Raw genomic sequence first — 22982 nt, 5'->3', positions numbered from 1 at the left:
TAAACTGACCTGGTTTGAAAATGGTGAAAGAATTGTATAAAAGCCCTCCAGACAAAGTTCCCACACCAAAAAAACCTTTTAAAAAACAACCAATATAAAACTAAAAATCATTAAGAGTAGATACAACCAATATGGGTTTCCTCAACACTGAGCAATATAAAACAAACTTCAAATATATGGCATGTAGACGACTGAAATACTTAAGAAATATATACAGATATTTATAGAGGGTTATATAACATTTTCTTTTTAAAATTCATTGTCACCAAGAATAATGCACTGATTGTTAAAAACGAACAAAAAAGAAAAATCATAATAACAAACATCTGACATAGTAACACCATACGAAATAACTTACAGGTTTCTCTAAAACGCCATGACTACAGAATAATCTAAAGATCATATTAATGGGACATCCTTCAAATGAAAACACATTTACCAATGTGAATATTTATGCTTCTCCTTAAAATATGAATTCTCTAAATTATTTATACCACCTTGTCCCTAAGGCCCTGCCTACACATAAAATAAGTTAAATAAGGAACTGAAATACTTTAGTTGTAGCTAAGCCAAGCATTTGGCCTCCACTTAAAATGTGTGTATCAGTTTCAATTACTACTCCAGAGAAAAGTAATTAAAACTAACAATAATTAAATGGCTTTAGTTCTTTGGTTTTTATTGGCTTAATGGCCTTTTAAGGTTTATAGAAACTGAGTTAAAACAAAATATCTGATTTTTATCAACACAAATGGAATAATAGCTGTTTAAGGTAAGTCTGAGGCTTATATTATTCAAATTCTTTTGATAATCTTTTTTTTATCTTTCATATTCCAATAATTCAACACAATTCACAAGGCTAAGAACTTCCTTGTTTAATGTTCTCAAGTACTTCAAATTAAGTAAATTTAATTTGCTAGGACTGTAACTGTAACTTGGAAAAGATGAGGTAACGAAAAGTTTACACTAAAATTAGGTTTTTTAGTTCTCCTTTGGTATTAAGGTATATATCGACTAATCAAATCACTTCTGTTGTTTTTCTTTAAAATTATCAATATAAGGATATTTCTTGGGGAGGAGGATTGTAATATGATGACAGCTGATACCTGCTTTGTGTATCAAAAATGTGGTTAAAACAAAGCATTTTACCTCCCAAATCTCCAAAATCATGATGATTCATTTTGGCATTCTGGTCAAAAACTGTAGCTTCATCTCATTTGTATTTGATAATAGATTAGAGATATCAGGTATTTCCAATTTTTTTCTTTTGCAAGAGTATAAACATTGGGACTTGTAACTGGGGGGACTACATATCTTCAAATTGTTATTACAGGATTCCTTGTTATTTTTAAGTATTCTTTGACTTTTAGTAACATTAATAAAGTTAAAAATAAAGGAAATGTAAGTTTAGAAAGGAAATAAAAGTGTTTTTATTAAGAGTTTTTAGAAGGACATACACAAACACAGAAGTTATCTCCGTGTGGTAAGATTAGATTTTTTTCATTCTATTTATTTGTTGTTTTTTCTTAACTTTGTTTCTACATCTTATATAATAGCAGATATCTTTCAAGAGCAAAGAAAATAACTGTATAATGCATTGGTGCCAGGTTACCTATCATACAACCACCTAGATAATAACTGTCTAGTAGCCAAACCTACCATATGGCAATATGTAGAGATCATTGATACCTAAAATGATTGGGGATCAGACATACTGTGGTTTAATACCACACATAGGATAAAAAATTATAATAATAAATCCTATGGTTAAAGCCAAGGCTTTAAAGAAGACACGCTTTCTTAGGCATTTTCAAATACATTTTACATCAACCTCCAAAGTGTTTTTAAGCCTATGGAATGCCCCAAGATTCCAGAATATTGTGCAATTCTGCTTTTCATATAATAATACTTCCCATTAGGCATAACCTAACTGCAGTGTGGGTTTGTTTTAATATAAATCAGTGACTTTCAAACATTTTTAACAACCTTCTTAGTGCCATTCTAGAAAAGCATATATAAACAGAAACCCCAGAATATACACCTCTGATTTATATAAGAGGAATTAACCAATTAGCTTTTCTATATAATGCTTTAAAATAAAGAAAATAAGAAATACTTTGAAAATTGCATAAAAGGAGAAAAACTATTGTGGCATCTTTCAGCTAACAACTTGCAAAAATAGTGAGTAAAACAGTTTTTTTCTTATATATACCATACTACTATACTTGAAGAAGGTCTGTACAGTCATTCTATAAGTTTTTATATTGAAATTTATGAAGCACGTATATTAAGACAATGAAAAAAAATCACCAATTTTGATTAGTACACTTTAACAAAAAAAAGTTTTTTTAGCTTAAATGGCCAAAACATTTCTTCATGTTCACACAAATTTTATTGGACCCAGAAGCTGACAAGTTAGTTCAAAAGTGACGATGGACAGACGTCTGAAACAAAAAGAAAGGATCAATAGCAGCTTTAAAAGACGCATCTTTGTTCAAAGAAACATTTTAATGTCCTGCGTAGTGACAAATTTCTTCCTTTTCTAGTCTTAGAGTGTTTCTTATGGCAAAGTCCATATTGTCTTGAAATTCTTTATATGTATTAGTTATTGGAAGAGCTAAACAGTTACTACACTTGTTTCCAATAGGAAAATCCATACGCAGGCACTCAATTGAAGGAGTGGGTTTAAATCCTGTTGGTGGAATGGAACTGCAACCAGTTGCAAAAATAAGAATGTCTTCCATTGTTGTTGAAGATTTACCATCTGAAAAATTTACCAAAAGAAGAAAAATAAAAATGAATCCATATTATATATGGCCACCACCATAGACTGTTCCCCAACTAAACTGAGAATACTGTAAGGCAGAGCCTCCAAGTATTCTTTGGCACTAAGTCAAGTATAGCAATAGGTAAATGTACATTGATAAATGTTTATTTTAATATCAAAATAAAAGGATGATTAAAATAATTTAGTTCAATTACTTGTATATTTCTAAGCTTTTCTCTGACAGAAAATTCTCATACAGTCTAAGACATTCAATAGGTTTTTAAAATTCCATCTTTCGGGGATAGGATTATACAAAAAAACAATTTTAAAATACTTCTAGATCATCACTATTTGATAAACTAGTTCAACAAATGCAGAGAGGAAAAATCAAATGTGTAAAATAAAAGACCAGCTAAACAAAATTTCAAATGAAAGTTAATTTTCTTTTACTGTATTACACAGAATTGTCATAGCCCTAACCAATGGATGAAGAATATTTCCACTTAATTTAGAATCAAAAACGATGAAACAGATGATTAGATCTAAAACTGTTTTCTGCGATGGCAATCACCGATATATTTAAAGTTTTCTAGGAAGAATGCCTTTCACCTCAAATTATCAAGAGGAAAACAAATTGCAAAATCTAACTTTATTCTGTAACCCTTCCACATCAACTCAGTCATATAAACTTGTTTTGAAATAAGTTTTCTTTCATAAATTTGCAGTTAGCAAATTTAAAATTCAAAGAAATAAATATCCTGAAACAAACACAAAGATAAAATATCCACATACCTTCAATAGCTTGTAAATAATTGCTCCAAAAGCCCAAAGCTTGTACATCAGATAATGTGTGGACTGTAAAAAGATCACTAAGAATCTCTGCAGAAAGATTCTCAGGTTTATGACAGAGGACACTACAAAATGCTTCTGGAGAAGCCTGAATTTTCTCCAAAACACCAAGAGTTTTCAAACCCTGCTTAAAACTTAAGAGAAGAAAAATAATGAGCCAACATTCATACACCATGTTTGCTATTACAAGCTGGAATTAACATTTCCAGCTGACATTTTTCAAAACAGCTAATGTTAAAAAACAACCAACCAAACTATCACATTTACGTAGATCTGAGAAAAATATCTAGATAAACTATTTGTGATGTGATATTTTCAAATCTACAACAAGCAACTATCTTAATATAAAAGAATTATTTTATGACCCTCTTGCCATTATTATTTGGTGTCAAAGGATAATTTTTAAATTAAGCTAACAATTTTTTACTTAGGAGTAGACATCTGAAACCTTTTGTACTTCAAAGTTAGTTATTACAAAAATGAGGTTTCCTAGAGATTTGTAAAGGAAAAGAGAGAAATCTTAGCCACATAAAATTTTAAAACATGTATTGCTAAAAAGAAATTAACAAAGACAGAACTGGGAAAATATTTTTACTATACATGAGAGAAGACTAATTTCTCCAATATACAAAAGATACAAATAATTTTTCTAAAACATCAACAATCCAATAGAAAAAAATGAGCAAAAATATAACTGCATAATTCACAAAAGAAATACAAGTAACAAATGAATTATTAAAAAACAATACACATTCTTGCTAATAAGCAAAGAGCAAAGACACCACTTTTGCCTATCAGGCTGCCAAAATTGAGGAAAACTAAAAATATGAAATACTGACTGTACTCCTATCTATGCTCTGGATTCCCTACCAATCCTCTCAAGTTAGCTTCCTACATTGATTTTCACCCGTTTCTACTGATTCTTTCTCACGAGCACTTAAAAGTGTTTATCTTTCCCATCTTTGAATAAGGAAAAAACAAACAAAAACTTTACTACACCCCATCTCTATATCCACCCACCAATTTATCTGTTTTCCTACATAAACAACCTACTTGAACGACTTGCCTACATTCACTAGTCCCATTTATTTACTTCCCGTTCAGTTCTCCTCCTCTCCTATCCACATCTCAGGAAAAACTGCCCTAAATTCATGAACAATCTCTTTATCACTACATCTAATAGTCCTTATTTTGCTAGAATTTTCAGTAACATTACACTCTGTTTACAGCCTCCTTTTTCAAATACTGGATTCTAAAGCATTAGTCTCCTGGTTTCCCTCCCTATTTTTTTTGCCTGTCTTTTTCATTCTCTCTTACAGGTTTCTTCTTTATTTACCTTGCCTTCAGTGTTGCTGTCTGTCCCTCATGGAGCTCTCCAAGGCCATCTTCTGTCTTCCCTTTATATACATAGGTTAGGCAATTTCATCATGGCTTCATTTAGCAGGTGTATGCTCATCACTACAAAATCTATATTCTCCAGCCCAGAAACATATTCAATAGACTATTGGGCACCATATGGAGGATTTCTAAGCACCCAAAGTTACTGAATCTATAGTGATAGTAAATGGATCCATCATCCATCAAATTGCTATAGTGAGAAATCTGAAAAGTCGTCCCTAACTCTTCCCTCTACCATTCCTAATTACTATGAATTTCCTGTTCTAAACTCTCTTTTATTTGCTTATTTCTCCATATATCCCTGCTACTACCTTAATACAAAGCACCTGCAGAGGAATGGTTATACCAGAAGTGTACATTTCCAAGTCCATTTTCCATGCTATGGCCTGAGAGATATGCCAGAATTAAAACCCAATACTGACATTCACCCTGTAGTGTATTGAATGATGGCTGCAAAAGAGAAGCCCATGTCCTGTTGGCCCCCTAAAAGATATGTCCATGGCCTATTCCATGGAAAATGAACATGACCTTATTTGGAAAAAGGATCTTCGCAAATGTAATTAAGTTCTAGATCTCAAGATGAGAACATCCTACTGAAATTATCTTGATAGGCCCTAACTCTAATGACACGAGTCTTAGTTCGCCAGAGCTTCTATCACAAATACCACAAAATGGGTTGGCTTTAACAGGAATTTATTGGCTTATAGTTATAAGGCTAATGGAAGTCCCAAATCAAGATACTGGCAAGGCTTGCTTTCTCCCTGAAGACTGTTGCATTCTAGTTCTGGCTGACGGCAATCCCTGGGGTTCCCTGGCTTTTATTTCTGCCTCCTGTTACATGACAATGTGATATCCTCTTCTTTCTAGCTTCTTTGACTCATAGGTTCTCTTTCTAAGGCTTCCAGTAATTCAGATGAAGACCCACCCTCCGTCAGATGGGCCATACCTTAACTAAAAATAGTATCTTCAAGATATTACAATGGATTCTCACACACTGAAATGTGAATTAAGAACATGTCTATGTTGAGGTACATAATTCAACCTACCACAACAAGAATCCTCACAAGAGACACACATTGCTAGGAGAGACAGACAGAAAGCCAAACAAAGACAGAGAAAGAGACTGGAGTTATGCAACCACAAGCCAAAGAATGCCCAGAGCCACCAAAAGCTGGAAGAGGGAGTACAGTTCTGCTGACACCTTCATTTCAGACTGTTGGTCTCCAGAACTGCGAAAGAATAAATTTCTGTTGTTCTAAGCCACATAGTTTGTGGTAAAAAATTTGTTAAAGCAGTCACAGAAAACTAGCACACATCTATTCCACTATCACCACAGATTTAACAATTTCTCATTTTATTCTGTCAATATTTTGAGGCCATGTTGTTGGTGACCATTAATCTTCCTGAAGAATTTGTTTATAATACTATTGAAGTCTTTTTAAGATTGTTAATCTCATTATATAATTTTTTTTCTTTTAAATCATTTTTAAAATCCAATTTAAGATCCTCTATTAACTTGAGAGTCTAAGCCATTTACATTTAATATAATTATCAATCTATTTGGATTATTTTTCTACTTACTTTGTGCTTTCTACTCAATATGTTTCTTCTTTGTTTTTTTTTGTTTTTTTTTTTCCTGTCTTTATCTCCCACTATGAGATTAATTATGCTTGCCTTATTTCTCCCCCCTAAATCCCCAAACTGGTTTGGAAGTTGTATATTCTATTCCTGTTACTTTAGTTTCCTTTAACAGATGTATACCTGACTTAACAAAGTCTAAAGTTAATTAATACTTCCCCACTACTACCCCAATAATACAAGTCCCTTAAAACAATAAATCCATTAACTTCCCTTTCCATCTTCATATTAATATTTCTCTAGTATTTTAACTTTTCACAAAAATTAGTCACTTTTTAATCACCAATGCTGAATTTTATCTAACCAGGTTTTTTTCTTTCTTTTTTTTTTTTTTTTTTTGGTTGTCTGCTGCTTCCTTATATCCTACTTTTTCCTTCTTGGTCCAATTTCCTTCTTCTTTAAGTATACACTCTAGTAATCTTTTAAAAAGGGGTAAACTTTGTCCAAAAGTGATACTGTAACCGGTTCCATGAAGTAAACCTCAATCATCTGTTTCCAATGTTGATGCGACTGAAAAATTTGCTTTTAGTCTAACTAATGTGCCTTTTAATAAGGTCTTTTAGCTCATGTTGCAGTTTGCTAACAAAGTATGTAGATTTCTTTTCATTTATGTTGCTATGGTTCATTAAGCCTTGTGAACTTCTCAATCCCATTTCCTATAATGTTGCCCTGCCCCGATTTTCTTAATTAAATGTATATGTGCATGCTCTCATTCTAGCTTTCATGACTCTCATGTTTTCAATGTCTTTCTATCTTTGAGCTGGGAAAATCTTCATATTCCTCTTTGAGACCACTAATTTTCTCTTCATCTGCCTAGTGTTTCACACATTCAACAAGATTTCATTTCCTTGACCATTTGTTTCTGTTACCTTTTTCCTGTCTCCCTTTGGGAATAAACTATTTTTTAGAATTCTGTTTTTATTTGTAGCATTTTGGGGTCTAACTCTTTGAATATATTTTTTTAGTAGTTACTCGGAGTATTACATTATACAAGCAACTTATCACTATTTACTGGTGTCAACATTTTACCAGTTTGAGTAAAGTCCAAAAACGTTACTTCCCTTAAAGTCCCTTTACCTTGCCCTAATTATAATGTAATTACTTAATTTTGCCTCTACATACATTGAAAATGACAATATTATAATTTTTTCTCTGACCACCAAACATAATTTAAAAAACTCAAAAGGAGAAGGAAACATTTTTATTTCTTCCATTGTTCTTCCTTCCTTATGTTCCAAGATTCCACCTTTTATAATTTGGTTTCTGTTTCAAAACTTCCTATAGCTGTTCTTAAGGATAGGTCTGCTGGTGATAAATTCTCTTGCTTTTCTTTCATGAAGTGTCTAGATTTTTCTTCATTCTGCTGTGTTACTTCTAGGGTCCTGAGGTCTCTAATACCATCTGCGTTCCCTCCACCTTTCAGAATTTTATGATCATTTTATATATAATGTCGAGTTTATATATAGCTGTACACAGCAAGAGGAATACAGAGAAAAGTGCATCTACACACCTTATCCAGAACTGGAAGGCCATGATCATGTTGTCAATTTTAAAGTACTAACTGATTCATTTCACATTTTATGTTTGTTTCTTCATTTTCTTGTTTTATCTTTTAAATCTTGTAATAATACAGCATTATCTCATTCAGTTTGTTCTGTTATCTAAATTCTTGATGTGCTATTCCTATTTCTTGCTATGTTGGATGGTTCTTTGTGTGTTTTGCCATTTTTTATCAGCAACTCATCTTACTGAGTGTTGCTTTATCTTTAGCATTCCCATTAAGTTAGGACTGTACAAATTTCCCTACACAGCAGCTAGGTATTTCCTTTTACCTGACACTGTAAGTGTAATCAATCTGAAGTCTAATTACTTTATTTCCTTGTCTTGGATTGGGGTCCATACAGAACTCCAATCCCAATACTGGGGCAAGCTTAGGGTCTTGATTTACATGATAGCTAGGACACTATGGATTCCGGTTCCCTTGTTATCTATGGCAACTGCAGAACTCTTTCTTATGAGCTCAGATTTATATTTAAAAGATTATTTCTTGCAACATAGCTTTTATTTGTATACATAGGAGGGGATTACTCTTCAGTTGACCCTGTTCATCTTGATCTGCCCAACTTCTATCTATCTTTCAGGCTTTAATTTAAGCATCACTTCTATAGGAAAGCTTTTCCTGACCTGTAAATTACTCATATCTATAAAAACAGAAAAACAGAAATGAAAGACAATGAATCCTCTCTCTTGGCAATGAGAAAAATCCGTTTGTTGATACATGAATTATTTGGGGGAAAACCCACTACTGAAATATATCTCATTAAGACATGCAAATATTGTACACAATTCTAAAATAGAATCAAATTTAAATTAAATCAATCACTAAAAATAAAATGAAACAAATGACTACAAATGTCCAAATAGAGAACTTTTCCAAGTGACTTTTAGAATGCAGTAATTTGACTATACAGTCCTATGAAAAAGAGAAATACAAAAATAATTTAAATGTTTTCAGTAATGTTTTGTTATTGGTGATAATCGTGGTACTGTTATTCTGAGGCTGTTGTCTATGGAATGTGAAATGAATCAAGTAATTACTTAATACTCTAATTTTCCCATGTCCTTGAGAACTGGGATTTCAACACGGAATATGGTACAAAGAAAAAATAGCTAACACAGTAAAATTTTCATACTGATGAGCTTGAATTAAAAGTATCAGTATAAAATCATGACATATTTTATCTTAAAAAACTGACCTGATCAGTGTGGTGGTTCCACAAAAAGCTAAGTATGTGGGGACCATAATGTCCTGCAACCTCATTATGGGGTATGTACTTGGAAGATCTGAGAGCAGAGACACGAATGACATTTGCACACTGGTGTTCATGGAGGCAGTATTCATGATTTGCAATGGGTGGAGGTGGCCTAAGGGTACACAGACTGAGGAACAGAATGGTGAACTGTAGTGTACACAACAATGAAATATTGAGCAACTACGAGGAGTGAAGCTGTGAGACATGCAACGAGGTGAATGGATCCTATACACAGCATTTTGAGTGAAGTACACCAGGAATAAAGGCAAAGACTATAATGCCTCACCAATATGGACTAACTACAATGTGGAAACTCAGAATTGAATCTTAGAACACAGTATTTAGAAAGCGATTATTGTAACGGTCCCTAGATTGTAAGCTCCTACAGCAGTCAAATCTATTCCTGAATTGTAATGGCTATCTCCAAACTCTGAGATGTTGATCCCTTAATGTATAACCTGATTGGTCTCAGAACAATGGGTATCTCTGTGACACCTGAAACTCAGAGTTAGAGCTTGGCAAATATGAATGTTAGTATTAGCGCATACAGCAACTGTTAAAAAAAAAAAAAAAAAGCTGAAGAAGAGCCCAGACTTCAATTAGTGATCTGGATGAAGCAGATCTGGTTAAGACTAGGGCAAACTGGGCCAAAGGGCAAAGGTCAAAACTGACTGTGTTTTAAAACTTCAACTCCCATGTGAGACCATCAGAAGAGATGTCTATTTTCTAAACAAGATAACTTTACAGTCAGTTTCTTCAAACACCACAAATACATGGAACTTTGAATAGGAAGTGAGATATGGTAGGTTAGTACAGGTTAGAGTGAAATAGTGACACATCCCAAAGTAATTTGGGCAGAAAATAAAAATATATTTACAGGGCCCCCCTGAGGAGCTGGGGGAAGTGCGGAAGTGTTGGACTTCCTCACCTAGACTGATGCTGATGTTGTCACAAATCTTAGGACTGGTGGTTTGATGTGCTGACCCTTCTATCATGGGACTTGCCCTTATGAAGCTTGTTACTGCAAAGGAGGGGCTAAACTTGCATATAATTGTGTCTAAGAGTTTCCCCCTGAGTACCTCTTTGTTGCTCAGATGTGGCCCTCTCTTTCTCTCTAACTGAGCCACCTCGGCAGGTGAACTCACTGCCCTCCCCCCTACATAGGACCCAACTCCCAGGGATGTAAATCTCCCTGGCAACGTAGGATGTGACTCCCAGGGATGAATCTGGACTTGACATCATGGGATTGAGAATATCTTCTTGACCAAAAGGGGGATGCAAAACGAAACAAAATAAAGTTTCAGTGGCTGAGAGATTTCAAATGGAGTCGAGAGGTCACTCTGGTGGACATTCTTATGCACTACATAGATAACACCTCTTAGGTTTTAATGTATCGAAATAGCTAGAAGCAAATACCTGAAACTATCAAACTCCAACCCAGTAGTCTGGACTCCTGAAGACGACTGTATAACAATGTAGATTTACAAGGGGTGACAGTGTGATTGTGAAAACCCAGTGAATCACACTCCCTTTAGTATATGGATGGATGAGTAGAAAAATGGGGACAAAAACTAAATGAAAAATAGGGTGGGATAGGGGGGTGATTTGGGTGTTCTTTTTTGCTTTTATTTTTTATTCTTATTCTGATTCTTTCTGATGTAAGGAAAACGTTCAGAAATAGATTGTGGTGATGAATGCACAACTGTATGATGGTACTGTGAACAGTTGATTGTACACCATCGATGACTGTACGGTATATGAATATATCTCAATAAAACTAAATTAAAAAAAAAAAAATACTGACCTAAAACCCAAAACAAAAAACCCTATATTTTTTAGTAGTTTTGGTCCCCTGACAAGGCCTAGAAATAAATGACAACCTGGCTAAAACGAGCATCCCTAGCAACAAATTGTATATCAAAACCACAGTTTCATCATCAAAAGAAACAAGGGTTCCCAAGCTAGAGTGTACAAAATATGCCTGAAATACCTTGTCATTTCAGATAGCAAGAAAGCTATCAAAAGCCACTAAAAGTTTTATCAAAAGACCTCAAAAGAACCAACACAAAGAGGCTATTAAGCCAAAGATGAGTCAATTTGAACTTTAATTAGGATAATAATTACAATGGCTTTAACACATTAAGTATATTTAAAAACTATGGGTTAATGATACTGAAATTTAAAAAAGAATATATTGATTGCTTCTGAGATATGATGTCTGGTATTCACTTGAAAATAATATTGGAGTCAATAACAAGGGTAACAAGAGAGGGTGTAGATGACTAAGACTGACCACAGGGTGATGACTATTAGACGTGGGTGGTGATTACAGGGGTATTTAATTCTATCTACTTTCATATATATTTGATATTTTCAATTATTCAGGAAAAAAACAGAAAAAGAATGTGAGTAGATACATAAGCTTTCAAACACCTTTTAAGGGGTACTGAAACAAAAACTTTGAAGACCACTATTACACGCTAAAGTGGGCATGGAATGCTCGGCACCTATTATATTACCCAGTGGATAATAAATGATCAATAAATAGTTAATATATGGTTGAGTAGAGGTGGAAATAAACGTTGGCTCATTGTAAGAATTATTAAAATATTTTTTTATTTAGACAAATAATTATAAATTGATGTAATGATTACTTTTCCTACTTAAGCATCATACATTTAACACAGTTCTGTATATTAATGTCAGAATAGTAATCATCCATAACAGATTAATTTTAAAGTGTTGCTTTTAAATTGCAACTAAATTTTTCCTGAGATAAACATTTATATTATTATCAAATATATCCCACACTATAAGACAATCACTTTGAACTGAACATGTAATTTGAGAGAATCTTTCACAAATAAACAACTTACCTTTCAAAGGGTGCTTGGACTCTCTTAATTACGTGGTAGAAAAGTATGTCTTCTACCAACATATATTTATCACTTAATGTCGTTATAAGTCTTAGACATCCAATAAGCTCTAAATAGTTAGAGCACTCATTTATTACTGAGTTTAAGTCAGCCATATTTGTTGCAGTATTTATCTGTAACAAAAGAGAAAATATATTCACTTTACACATTTCCTTGTGAGTGCGAGTTTATATTTCAAATGTCACTTACTACTATATACTCAACTCTTGAGTACATCAGGGTGGAGTGAAAAGCATGCCAAGAAATCTTTTCCTAGAATAAATGTTTGACAATCGTTCAACAAATATTTTCTACATCTATGATAGCACTTAAATTTCTGCCTTCAAAAAACCTAAAACATAATGTATACATGCCACTTTAATAAAGGAAATTATTTACATAAAAGGAAATAATTGACATAAAAAAGTTACACAGCACTGGAAAGGCAAGAGAGATGACCTGAAGAGATTTCATCAGAAAAGAAAAATATCAGCTGAGATTTACGGATACATGAATTTTATCAGAAGAGTTTATTGCAGGGAACAGCACAAACAAAAAGATCCTTCACCATTTTACGTACCAGATACTTTTAATATATGTTAGCTTGTGAACAAAGACACAGAGGAAGAAAGATAAAAATTTGAGGTAGTCAATAGTTTATTTGAATGGCAAATGTACTTGCTATTCCTTCTTTCCAAAGCACACTTCTCCCAGAGATTTACATGTTTCCCTCAATCATTTAACATCTCTGCTGAAATCTGAGGTTTTCCCCCACTACTCTGTTCAAAACACCACCTCCACACTCTATTAGAGGCTTATAGTTGAGTTACATTGCCTCATCCTTCCAATACTCCACTCCGAGTTTTAGCACATAACCAAACTTTCATTGCATTTTGGTTTGGCCAAATGACTAAGATGTGTCCGATGGGATGTGAGTGAAAATGATGTGTCAAACTACCCTGCCCTCCACTTTTAGTTTCTCCCTTAAAAGCCAGCTTGAACCATGTGGATGACGACAATACCCTGATTGCAAAACCAGAGGAAGGAATCCAATTTCCTAGAACATAAGGGGCCAATTCTGTAAAAGGCCACATAGTATATACGCTTTGCAAGGCATATGGCCTCTGTCAGAATTACTCAACTCTGCCATTGTAATGTGAAAGCAGTCACAGACACATAACAAATGGGCCGAGTTCCAATAAAACTTCACAAAAAGAGGCAGTGGGCTAGCACTGGCCTACAGTCCATAATTTGCAAACTCCTACTCTATAATCTTGACAGTTATTGTAGAGAAAGAAACGTCGTTTTTAAGCCCCTGTATTTTGGGTCTCTTGGTTACAGATGTTGGGCTGAGTCCCTAATTTAATATATACGCCAACCAATATCTATCTCCTTTTTCTTACTGTTTTCTCCTTTTCTCCTTTTTCTTACTGTTTTCTCCTTTTCTTTTCTTACTTTTTTCTTACTGTTTTCTCCTTTTCTCCTTTTTCTTACTGTTTTCTCCTTTTCTTTTCTTACTTTTTTCTTACTGTTTTCTCCTTTTCTCCTTTTTCTTACTGTTTTCTCCTTTTCTTTTCTTACTTTTTTCTTACTGTTTTCTCCTTTTCTCCTTTTCTTACTGTTTTCTCATTTTTCTTATTGTTGATTTTATCTTTTAAAAACATTTCACTATCTGATAGTTTATCATATATTTATCTTCTGTGTTCCCTCTAAAATGTAAATTCTGAGAAGACAGGGACTTTTCACTGCTCTATCTTCAGTGATAGTACACAGTACATAAATAGTATTTGTTGACTAAATGAATAAGAATTGGATAGAAGTACAGAAATTGGAGTAGATTAAACTAGAGGGAGAGCTGGAGATCTTGAATGTTCTAATGAAGAGCCTGAACTTTGTTCAACAGGCAATGAGAAACCTTTGAAGATTCCTCAGGAAGAAAGCAATATGATCTAAACTATACTTTTGAAAGAATCACCCTGAATGGAGTATTGAAATACGATATTTGTAGAGGCACAAAAGTACTGAGATTCTGGTATAGTAAACACCCTAGAAATAAGACGGAAAGGCTGAAGATAAACCACGCTTAGAGAAAGCTGACTTGAAATATAATTGGAAAATGGAGTATGACAGAATGAAACTGACCCTTTTTCCAGGATAGGTTGGAAACAAGAACTGTCTTGAAAAGAAAAAGAAAATCAGGAACTAAAGCAAAGTCTGAGGGAAAAAAATTAGTTCTGTTTTAAACATGTTGGACTTAAGGCTCTAACAGGACTCAGCTCTTACCTGGATACACAATCTGGGAATGAAGTTCAGGGAATCATTCAGAAAGGCTATGGGAGAGAAGACAAGGCTTTCTTACATAGAATGAGAACTGTTAAGACAACACTGGAAAATACCTACACTTCAGGGGTAGGAAGAAGAGGCATTAAAGACAGTAGTAGTCAAAAGTAGGAGATACAATGTTAAGGAAACCAGTGGAGTGAAATTCCAAGAAAATGGTGACTATAGAAGTCAGAGAAGATGAGGAATTATAAATCTGCATATATGTAGAGATCTAGATCCCTGGATATGAACTAAAATCTAGCTAAAGTGAAAGCATGATAATGGGAACAGAAGCCTAAGAACAAGAAATTAAGAAATGAATACAAAATAGGAAGTGGAGTTCTGGGCCAAGTAAATGAAACTATCATAACACATTATAACAACTTACTTAAATAGTGCTTACTTTGTATCAAACACTATTCTTAATACTTCACATGTATTGAATCATTCCATCTTCAAAACAACCCTATGGAGAAAGTACTATTTCAAGCATTTTCATTTTATAGATGATGAAACTGAGGCACAAACAGGTAAAGTACTTCCTCAAGGTCAGATATGACACATAAGTAAGTGGAAGGGCTTGGATTAAAATGAAAGCAGCTTGGCTTCAGAATCTTTGCTTAATACAGAGCCATTAAAGAAACAAGAGAAATTTTATAGTTGATTACATCTGATACTGAAGATGATTAGAGAATAATGTATTTAAAATCAAAACAATCAAAACATAGGAGACTTCCTCTGAATGGATGGAAGACTCTGTCCTTTGAAATAGGGGGAAAGAGGTAGAGAATACAGTAAACTATAGTAAGAGGAAAGTCAAGGGAGGAAAAGTTAAATGGCTTCACTGTCTCAGTTAATTAGTCAGTAGAGTTTAATGACTAAAAGCATAGGAACAGAAGTCAGACTTCAGTTTGAAATGCCAACTCTAGGAACTATTATAGCTGTGTGACCACAGGCATATTAGTTAATCTTGTTAAGCCTCAGTTCTGAATCAGCAACATGCAGGTAAAAATACTGATCACGTAGATTATTATAACTAAAGGCATTTTTAGATATAATGTGTACACTGCAGGGACTGGTATAAGTGCTCAATAAACGGTAACTACTTTTAGGTAGGAACACTGAGCTCCGCATTTGTTCCCATATGGAAGAAATACAGCCTGATCTTTTTCTCCATCCATCTCTCATGTGCCAAGTCCTTTCTCTCTTCAAATCCACCTGCCTGCAGAAAAGTATACTTTCAACTAGCCTGCAATAAGAAATCTGCCTCATATTGTCTCTGGCATGGTGGATAAATCCAGTAGTTCTGGGGACTGGTAGCAAGCCTTTCTTACCACAGACCTAAGTCACATTGTCCAAGTGGTTTTATCAACATTAAACCTAGCACTCTGATCTCCAGCTGTTTAACTTTAACATCTATTTCTTAACTAGTTCCGAACTCCGTTGGTAAACAGAAATATGTTTACACCCCTAAGAACTAGAGAGTATTATTATTCTATTGCAGACCAGTCATTTATTTTCAAGTACACCTAGAATGTTGTCTACATTTTAATAAACAGGTACATTTCTTACCCTGATTATAATTTGTGCCACATCAAAGTCTGAAACATCGTCTAAAATTGGTTGGGTATTCTCTGGTCCATAAACAAGGCAGTTAAACAAGGTTTTAGAAAAGAAACCAGGTGAAGGACCACCATGAACCAAAGAAATGGCAAGCATTTTGCCAGCTTCATAGTAAAGATTCTCTTTCAGAGCTGTAAATACAGATGAAAATACATCGAAAACACTTCTTTTATTATTACAGATGATCATTTTTAATGAATACATATATAATAAATGATTAAAATTTTAAGAAAAAACCTAAGCATTAGGTAAGTGTAAAATAACTTAATTCTTAGGATCTTTTATCATGTGTAAAATATATTATCTTTTCAAAAATATACAAAAAGTATATATTTTTCTGAGTATAAAACAATATACTATTGTAGAAAAAATGTAAATACAGAAAACCTTACCAAAAAATCACCTATAATACTACCACCATTATAACTATTGTAAATACTTTAGTATATTTGTGCTTGTGTGTACAAAACCGTTTGACTTATTTTCCACTTACTATACTGTAAAGTTTTTCTTATATTGAAAATTAACTCAACTGTACAATTAATGAATGCATTAGACACACTTAACAGATGTGCTACAATTTAAACTACTCCTCTATTGCTGGCTATCCTGGTTGAGTAACATTTTCAACTCTATGAGACGTAATGTTGCAATTAACATCTATTTATATATATTGTTTTTATATATTTGATTAGCATATATTCCTAAAATATTAGTGAATCAAAGGATATGAATATTTTTAAGGTCACTGATACATATCGTTAAGTTATCTTCCAAAAATGCACAAATTTACTGCCAACAGTATACACAATCTTACCACAATCTCACAGCTTTAAATATTTTTAAATTGTCACTTAAAAAAATTTCAGCTACTTTGATAGCTGAAAAAGATATCATTTAAATTTTCCTTTATTTTTTCAAATAATTATGCAAAAGAAATTTATTAATGCAACATTAACAATCCTTGATTTTTAATAAAATCTCTGCAACAGTAACCTTACAAGCTACATATTGGGAGTCACATTTTACAGATGAAGAAACTGAGATACAGAGAAGTTAAGTGTTAATCTAAGGATTAACTGAAGTAGATGTGTACAAACTTGAATTCAGGTTTTGAGATTTAAATCCACATGCTTGCCACTGTGCCAAAGCTGTCTTGAGTTCATGTTAATGAATAGGAGAGCATTTTTCAGGGAGTTTAGTATTAAAAATGTGTTTAATTTTATACTGTATGTAGTACAGTAGTTTCATAATTATAGTAATTTGAGTAGTTTCTCAATTATTTCAGTGATGTACCAAGCAATGGTGAGAAAGTTCTAGGGAATACAAACAAAGGAAGAAATTCAAATGGAATGGAATAAGTTTTCTCACTCCTTTTTGAATTTCCTATTGCAGCAAATGTAGTATAAAAGCCACTAAAAAAAAAGGAATGCTAGAATTATTTACCGTTTTGAGATGCCTGTTATAATCAGATAATTCCTCATTGTAGTAAAGGTAGAGAAGTATCACATACATAATTGCATGGAAAGAAAATTCTTAAAAGCAAAAGTATGCTGAAAAATTTTCACATGTGGACTGGAAAACTATGTTATAAAAATCCTATTTGGTGAAGAAACATGCCAACTGTAAATTTCAAATATATGAACAAGAAGACTTCAAATAATCATCCATCCCATTTGGCCACTCTATTAAAATTAAATTAGAGAGTGAATATAAATTACATTTAAATAAAGTTACATTTGATTATGGAATTACTGGATATTGCTATAAAGAACTTCTATACATTCTTAAATAAAAAATGTTTTACCTCAAAATAAATGTATTAAAACATCACTCCCCACCCCCATTTTTTATGATTTTTATCAGTATTTTATTAGCCAAGTGAACATACACACACACACACACACACACACACAGGAACTGAGTATCAATTCTAACCAGATATCTATTTATTTTTTTACACATGCTATATTCATTATATACAATAATAAATAAAATAATTACCTTGAGCATTAAGAGATAAGTTCTTTGACAAAGACCCTTCAAACAATGATGAGCTTTCAAGATGCTGCATTAAAAGACTTAGGAATTCTTGCTTTGATCCAGGATGCTCTCTTCCAAAATTATCATTTTCGTTAACATATGTTACTTCAATTGAGTATGCAGGATTAAACTTTTGATTTCTGAATCCATCTAAGGCACTATTCCAGATATTGGCTTTGTTGATATATAACCTTTTAGTTTTTTTTTTAATTTGGAATCCTAACTCTATTAATATAGTTGAAATATCTCTTCTAAATTTGCTGCCTTGCCTATAAAACATGAATTTAAACATAGAGGTAAGTACTCTAAAGTACTTTAAGTGAAACAGTAGATATATAGCCAATAAAAAAGAAGGAAAAAAAGATTAAAAGGAATTTCTTCCCCAAGTCCCACCCAAAAACAAAATAATGCCTGCCACTGGAACCAAAAACAGTATTGGATAACCTTAGTTTTAAATTATTGATTCCCTCACCTCAATCTTTCACCAAGTTAGAATTATCTTAATGTCATAAATCATTTTAAGAATGTTGATGGATGATTATCTCAAGTTAGATCAACTTAGAGGATTCAGGTTTAAGAGTCAGAAACTTAAAACTCAACTTCCTGGCCAATCCTTTCTGACTAAAGCTTAACTGTATCTTATTTTGTGTTCACCATATCCTTTAAAAATAGAGCATATGTAATCTCTGCTTAATTAGGTGAAAGAACTTTGGTTTTAAGAGATTACACAATGTATTTCTAATCATAAGATTAACAGTAGAGCTAATATTATAAACAGAATTTGCAACTCCTTAAGTAGTTTCTTTTACTCTAGCTTAGTAACTTTCCAATTTCCCCAAACCAGCAGCAGCAGCAGCAGTCACCTGGAAACTTGTTAGAAACGCAAATTCTTCAGCCCCAATACAATTCTACAGAATCAGAACCTCTGGGCATGAGGCTCAGCAATCTCTGTTTTAACAAGACCTCAAGATGATCAATATGAACTAGTTCAATTGTTCTCTGCCTCAGTTTCTCCATCTGTTAAATGGAAGTAATTGTGCTCAAAATAATCCTGTTTTGGCAAAACCCATGGATCATCTTTCTATTTCAAGTATAAATTTGTCCCATCCCAAGATATATAATGCCTGAGTCAGGCTTTGCCTTTCATTTCTTCATGAATCCCCTATTCATGAACTCAGGTTGAAGGAGAACAAGTCCTTAGGAAGAAAGATAATCCTTCAGATATATACCTTCTTCTGGCAGGTTGATTCCTTGCTCCTGCTCAGACTGGTGAGAATTCTAAAAGTATTCTAGAATAACAGTGGCATGTCAAAACAGAAGCAAGGAGTCAAGCTTCCCTTCTGGAAATCTAGATATTAAAATCATTTTTTTTTGATACTAAAAATATATCTATAACAAATTTTTCACTTCTTAGTCAACACACGGATGGTATTTTAAGATAGCAATTCTATACTTTTTGGACAGTACTTAATATTCCACTTCTGACTGCAAATATTAGTTATCAAACATTTTCATAAAAGTTCTCTTTACCTTCTTCTAAGTTTTTTAACCTGATACTATTTTTAACAAGAAAGTACTTAACTATGCTTCAGCTACTAACATTACATTTGTCCCTTTCTTTCCTATCGGGCAAAGCAAGGTTCAAAACACTCTTTTGCGAAGCTACGCATACTTAAAAATCATAACTTCTGCTGAATGACTAGACAAAATAGAAAGACATAGGCTTCATTTAAATGTTTAACTATGAATGACCTCGAGAATTACTTATTTTGCTGTCTTATGAAAGTACTGAGAATTAATGCGATACTTAAGTTATGTCTTAAACTTTGTAAAGAAGAGTCAACGTTTAGACTTCTGACACAGATTAAATACATTAAGTAAAGAAATGATTACATCAAGAAATAAATGATCTCTTAAATACGATTCTTCAATTTAACAAACATGGTATGCTTGACGTTTTAGTTTTGTTTTACTCTATAAGCAAATAACATTGTAAGTGCATTTTCCAGATTAGTGTTTTTCAAACTGCCTCGAAAATGATCTATAACAGAAAATATATTTTACATCATGATTTAGTACACAATAAAATGAAAATAAATTTCACATACATTCTTTCTATGTGTAATGTAATCTGATATTTTGTTCTCTGTTCTATTTCATCCCATATCATTTTCTTTTTTTAATACTGGCCGTACTGACTTCATGATCAAATGTTGGGTCCTGCAGTTTGAAAAACACTTCCAGACTGCTATATGATTGGCTAGTATTCTAAGTGTATACAGCCATTTCCTGTCATAATTTTCTCCAAACAGATTTTTATATTTTTTCTCCAATACAAAATACACACCTCAGCAGATCTTTATTCTGGGTTCCAGGAGACTGTCTGAGTAATTTAGGTGATGACTCTTCTAACAAACACTCCGTAATTCCTATGGCATTAGAACTGGGTAAACTGTGTTTTTTGGCTTTTTTGAAATCCCCTGCAGATTTAAATCCCAATATTAGTATAATAGAAAGACAGGTAGAAATTTTTAAATATGCACCTTTATTCAAAATTACAAAATGTTACCTGAGTTGTAGATGATACCTCTACATTCCAAACACTCCCAATTTTGTTCCCATGATCGTAGTGAGGAACAGGCTAAATGTGTTCCACTAGAACCACAACACTGACAGCGCTTTATTTCCCATTTGCTGAAAAAATAAGGAAAAGCATTTTACACTTGGTATTATGTTAGTCTAACTCCAATCATAAGTAGTATCATGATAGAGCCCACTCTCTGCCATACACATACAGCCAATCCTTTCATCAAAGGAAGGAAAACAAATTATCTGTGTTGATATCATACTACTTTTTCCTAAAGTATTTTTTCCATTCCATTTATTATATTTACCTCCTCTAAATATCCCCTAACTTAAAAACTTAAACTAACAAGTCAACAAGTACACAAATGTGCACAAAAAAATAACAGAAAGAGTACTAAGAGAGAGAAAACAATTTTCCTGTGTATTTGGAGATGACTATGCACACAGAGATTGCTGTGTCAGTGTGTATGATATGGAAGAAATGTTCATTAAATACATTATCTAAAATGTTATCTTCCCCATTCAAAGTAAAAATATTTCCTAAATAGGGCTGTTAACACACCTCAGGTATTTTGCAGCTCAACAGAATCCAGACTTCCTATCTAACCCATATTCATATTTTCTCTTATCTGTTCTCCCTTCTCCATGTTTCCCCACTGTGCTGGATGTGCGTTTCAGTCCATATTCACATTCTCTGTATGGTTATGAATACAGGCTGTTGTGTAGGTAAGAGTCCATCCTCTCTTTCTAGGAATGGATGTAGACCTCTGAGTATACATATGGATATGTGTGGGTGGATAGATGTACTTCCTCCAGCAGGTATGGGCACATCACACCTTTGTGCAAATATGAATATGTGTGCCGATTTGAATGTATTATGTCCCCCAAAACGCCATTATCTTTGATGTAATTTTGTGTGGGCAGACATATCAGTGTTGATTAGACTGTAATTCTTTGAGTGTTTCCATGGAGATGCACCCCACTCAACTGTGGGTGATGATTCTGATTGGATAATTTCCATGGGGGTGTTACCCTCCCATTCAGGGTGGGTCTAAATTAAATCACTGGAGCCATATAAATGAGCTGGCAAACAGAAGGAACTCAGTGCAGCTGAGAGTGACATTCTGAAGAGGAGCTACAGCCAAGAGGACACTTCAAAGAATGCACAGAAGCTGAGAGAGTAGCTGCAGATGAGAGACAGTTTGAAGATGGCCGTTGAAAGCAGACTTTTGCTCCAGAGAAGCTAGGAAAGGACAAATACCCCAAGAGCAACTGAGAGTGTGACATTTTTGAGGAACTGCAGCCTAGAGAGGAATGTCCTGGGAAAAAGCCCTCTTGAACCCAGAACTTTGGAGCAGATGCCAGCCACATGCCCTCCCAGCTAACAAAGGTTTTCCGGACACCATTGGCCATCCTCCAGTGAAGGTACCTGATTGCTGATGTGTTACCTTGGACACTTCATGGACTTAAGACTGTAACTGCGTAACCAAATAAACCCCCTTTATAAAAGCTGATTCATCTCTGGTGTTTTGCATTCTGGCAGGATTAGCAAACCAGAATAGTATACAAGTGTGGGTCCTCGGTATGTGTCTCCCCATCTTCCCTAGATAGATCTAACACTGATGATGAGAAGGCAGATGATAGCTAACATGGGTGCTTATTATATACCAGGCCCAGTTCTCATTCTTTACATGAATGATTTAATCACAATTTTTGAAGGTAAGAAGAACTACTCTTATTTCCATTTTGAAGTAGAGGAAATCAAGGCACAGAGGGGGTAAATAACTTGCCCAATCAAGTTCACATTGCTAGTAAATCTCAGAGTGAGGCTTCCAAGGCAGTTTACCTGGATTCAGACTCATGCTCCTAATGATGCTGCCTCTCACTGAAATTGTCTTTCTAACATTAGGATGAGAGGAAAGAAGATTACAAAGAAAATTTTCAGATAGGAGAGGTCCATGTCCCAGGAGAAAAGCCAAAAAGGGACAGCAATCTCAAGAAGTAGCTGCCACAAAGGAATGGGAGTTTATG

General features: G+C 33.7%; 1 protein-coding gene across 6 annotated transcripts in view; it reads right to left on the bottom strand.

Annotated features, from left to right (window-relative positions):
- Nucleotides 1–1403: 1403 nt before the first annotated feature.
- The window catches only part of G2E3 (G2/M-phase specific E3 ubiquitin protein ligase), a 76518-nt gene continuing 54939 nt past the window's right edge, over nucleotides 1404–22982 (bottom strand). For all 6 annotated transcript variants that reach the window (XM_037834726.1, XM_037834723.1, XM_037834727.1 and 3 more), the window contains 7 exons: nucleotides 20935–21059; nucleotides 20713–20845; nucleotides 18327–18634; nucleotides 16272–16453; nucleotides 12339–12511; nucleotides 3557–3747; nucleotides 1404–2761 (listed from right to left, as the gene is read on the bottom strand). In XM_037834726.1, coding sequence (XP_037690654.1) covers nucleotides 2505–2761; nucleotides 3557–3747; nucleotides 12339–12511; nucleotides 16272–16453; nucleotides 18327–18634; nucleotides 20713–20845; nucleotides 20935–21059 — 1369 coding nt within the window. In that variant the 3' untranslated portion in view covers nucleotides 1404–2504. The remainder of the gene's footprint in view (nucleotides 2762–3556; nucleotides 3748–12338; nucleotides 12512–16271; nucleotides 16454–18326; nucleotides 18635–20712; nucleotides 20846–20934; nucleotides 21060–22982) is intronic.

This window comes from Choloepus didactylus, chromosome 4 (assembly GCF_015220235.1).
Source record: "Choloepus didactylus isolate mChoDid1 chromosome 4, mChoDid1.pri, whole genome shotgun sequence".
Lineage (NCBI taxonomy): Eukaryota > Metazoa > Chordata > Mammalia > Pilosa > Megalonychidae > Choloepus > Choloepus didactylus.
This window is presented reverse-complemented; position numbering and strand designations above follow the sequence as displayed.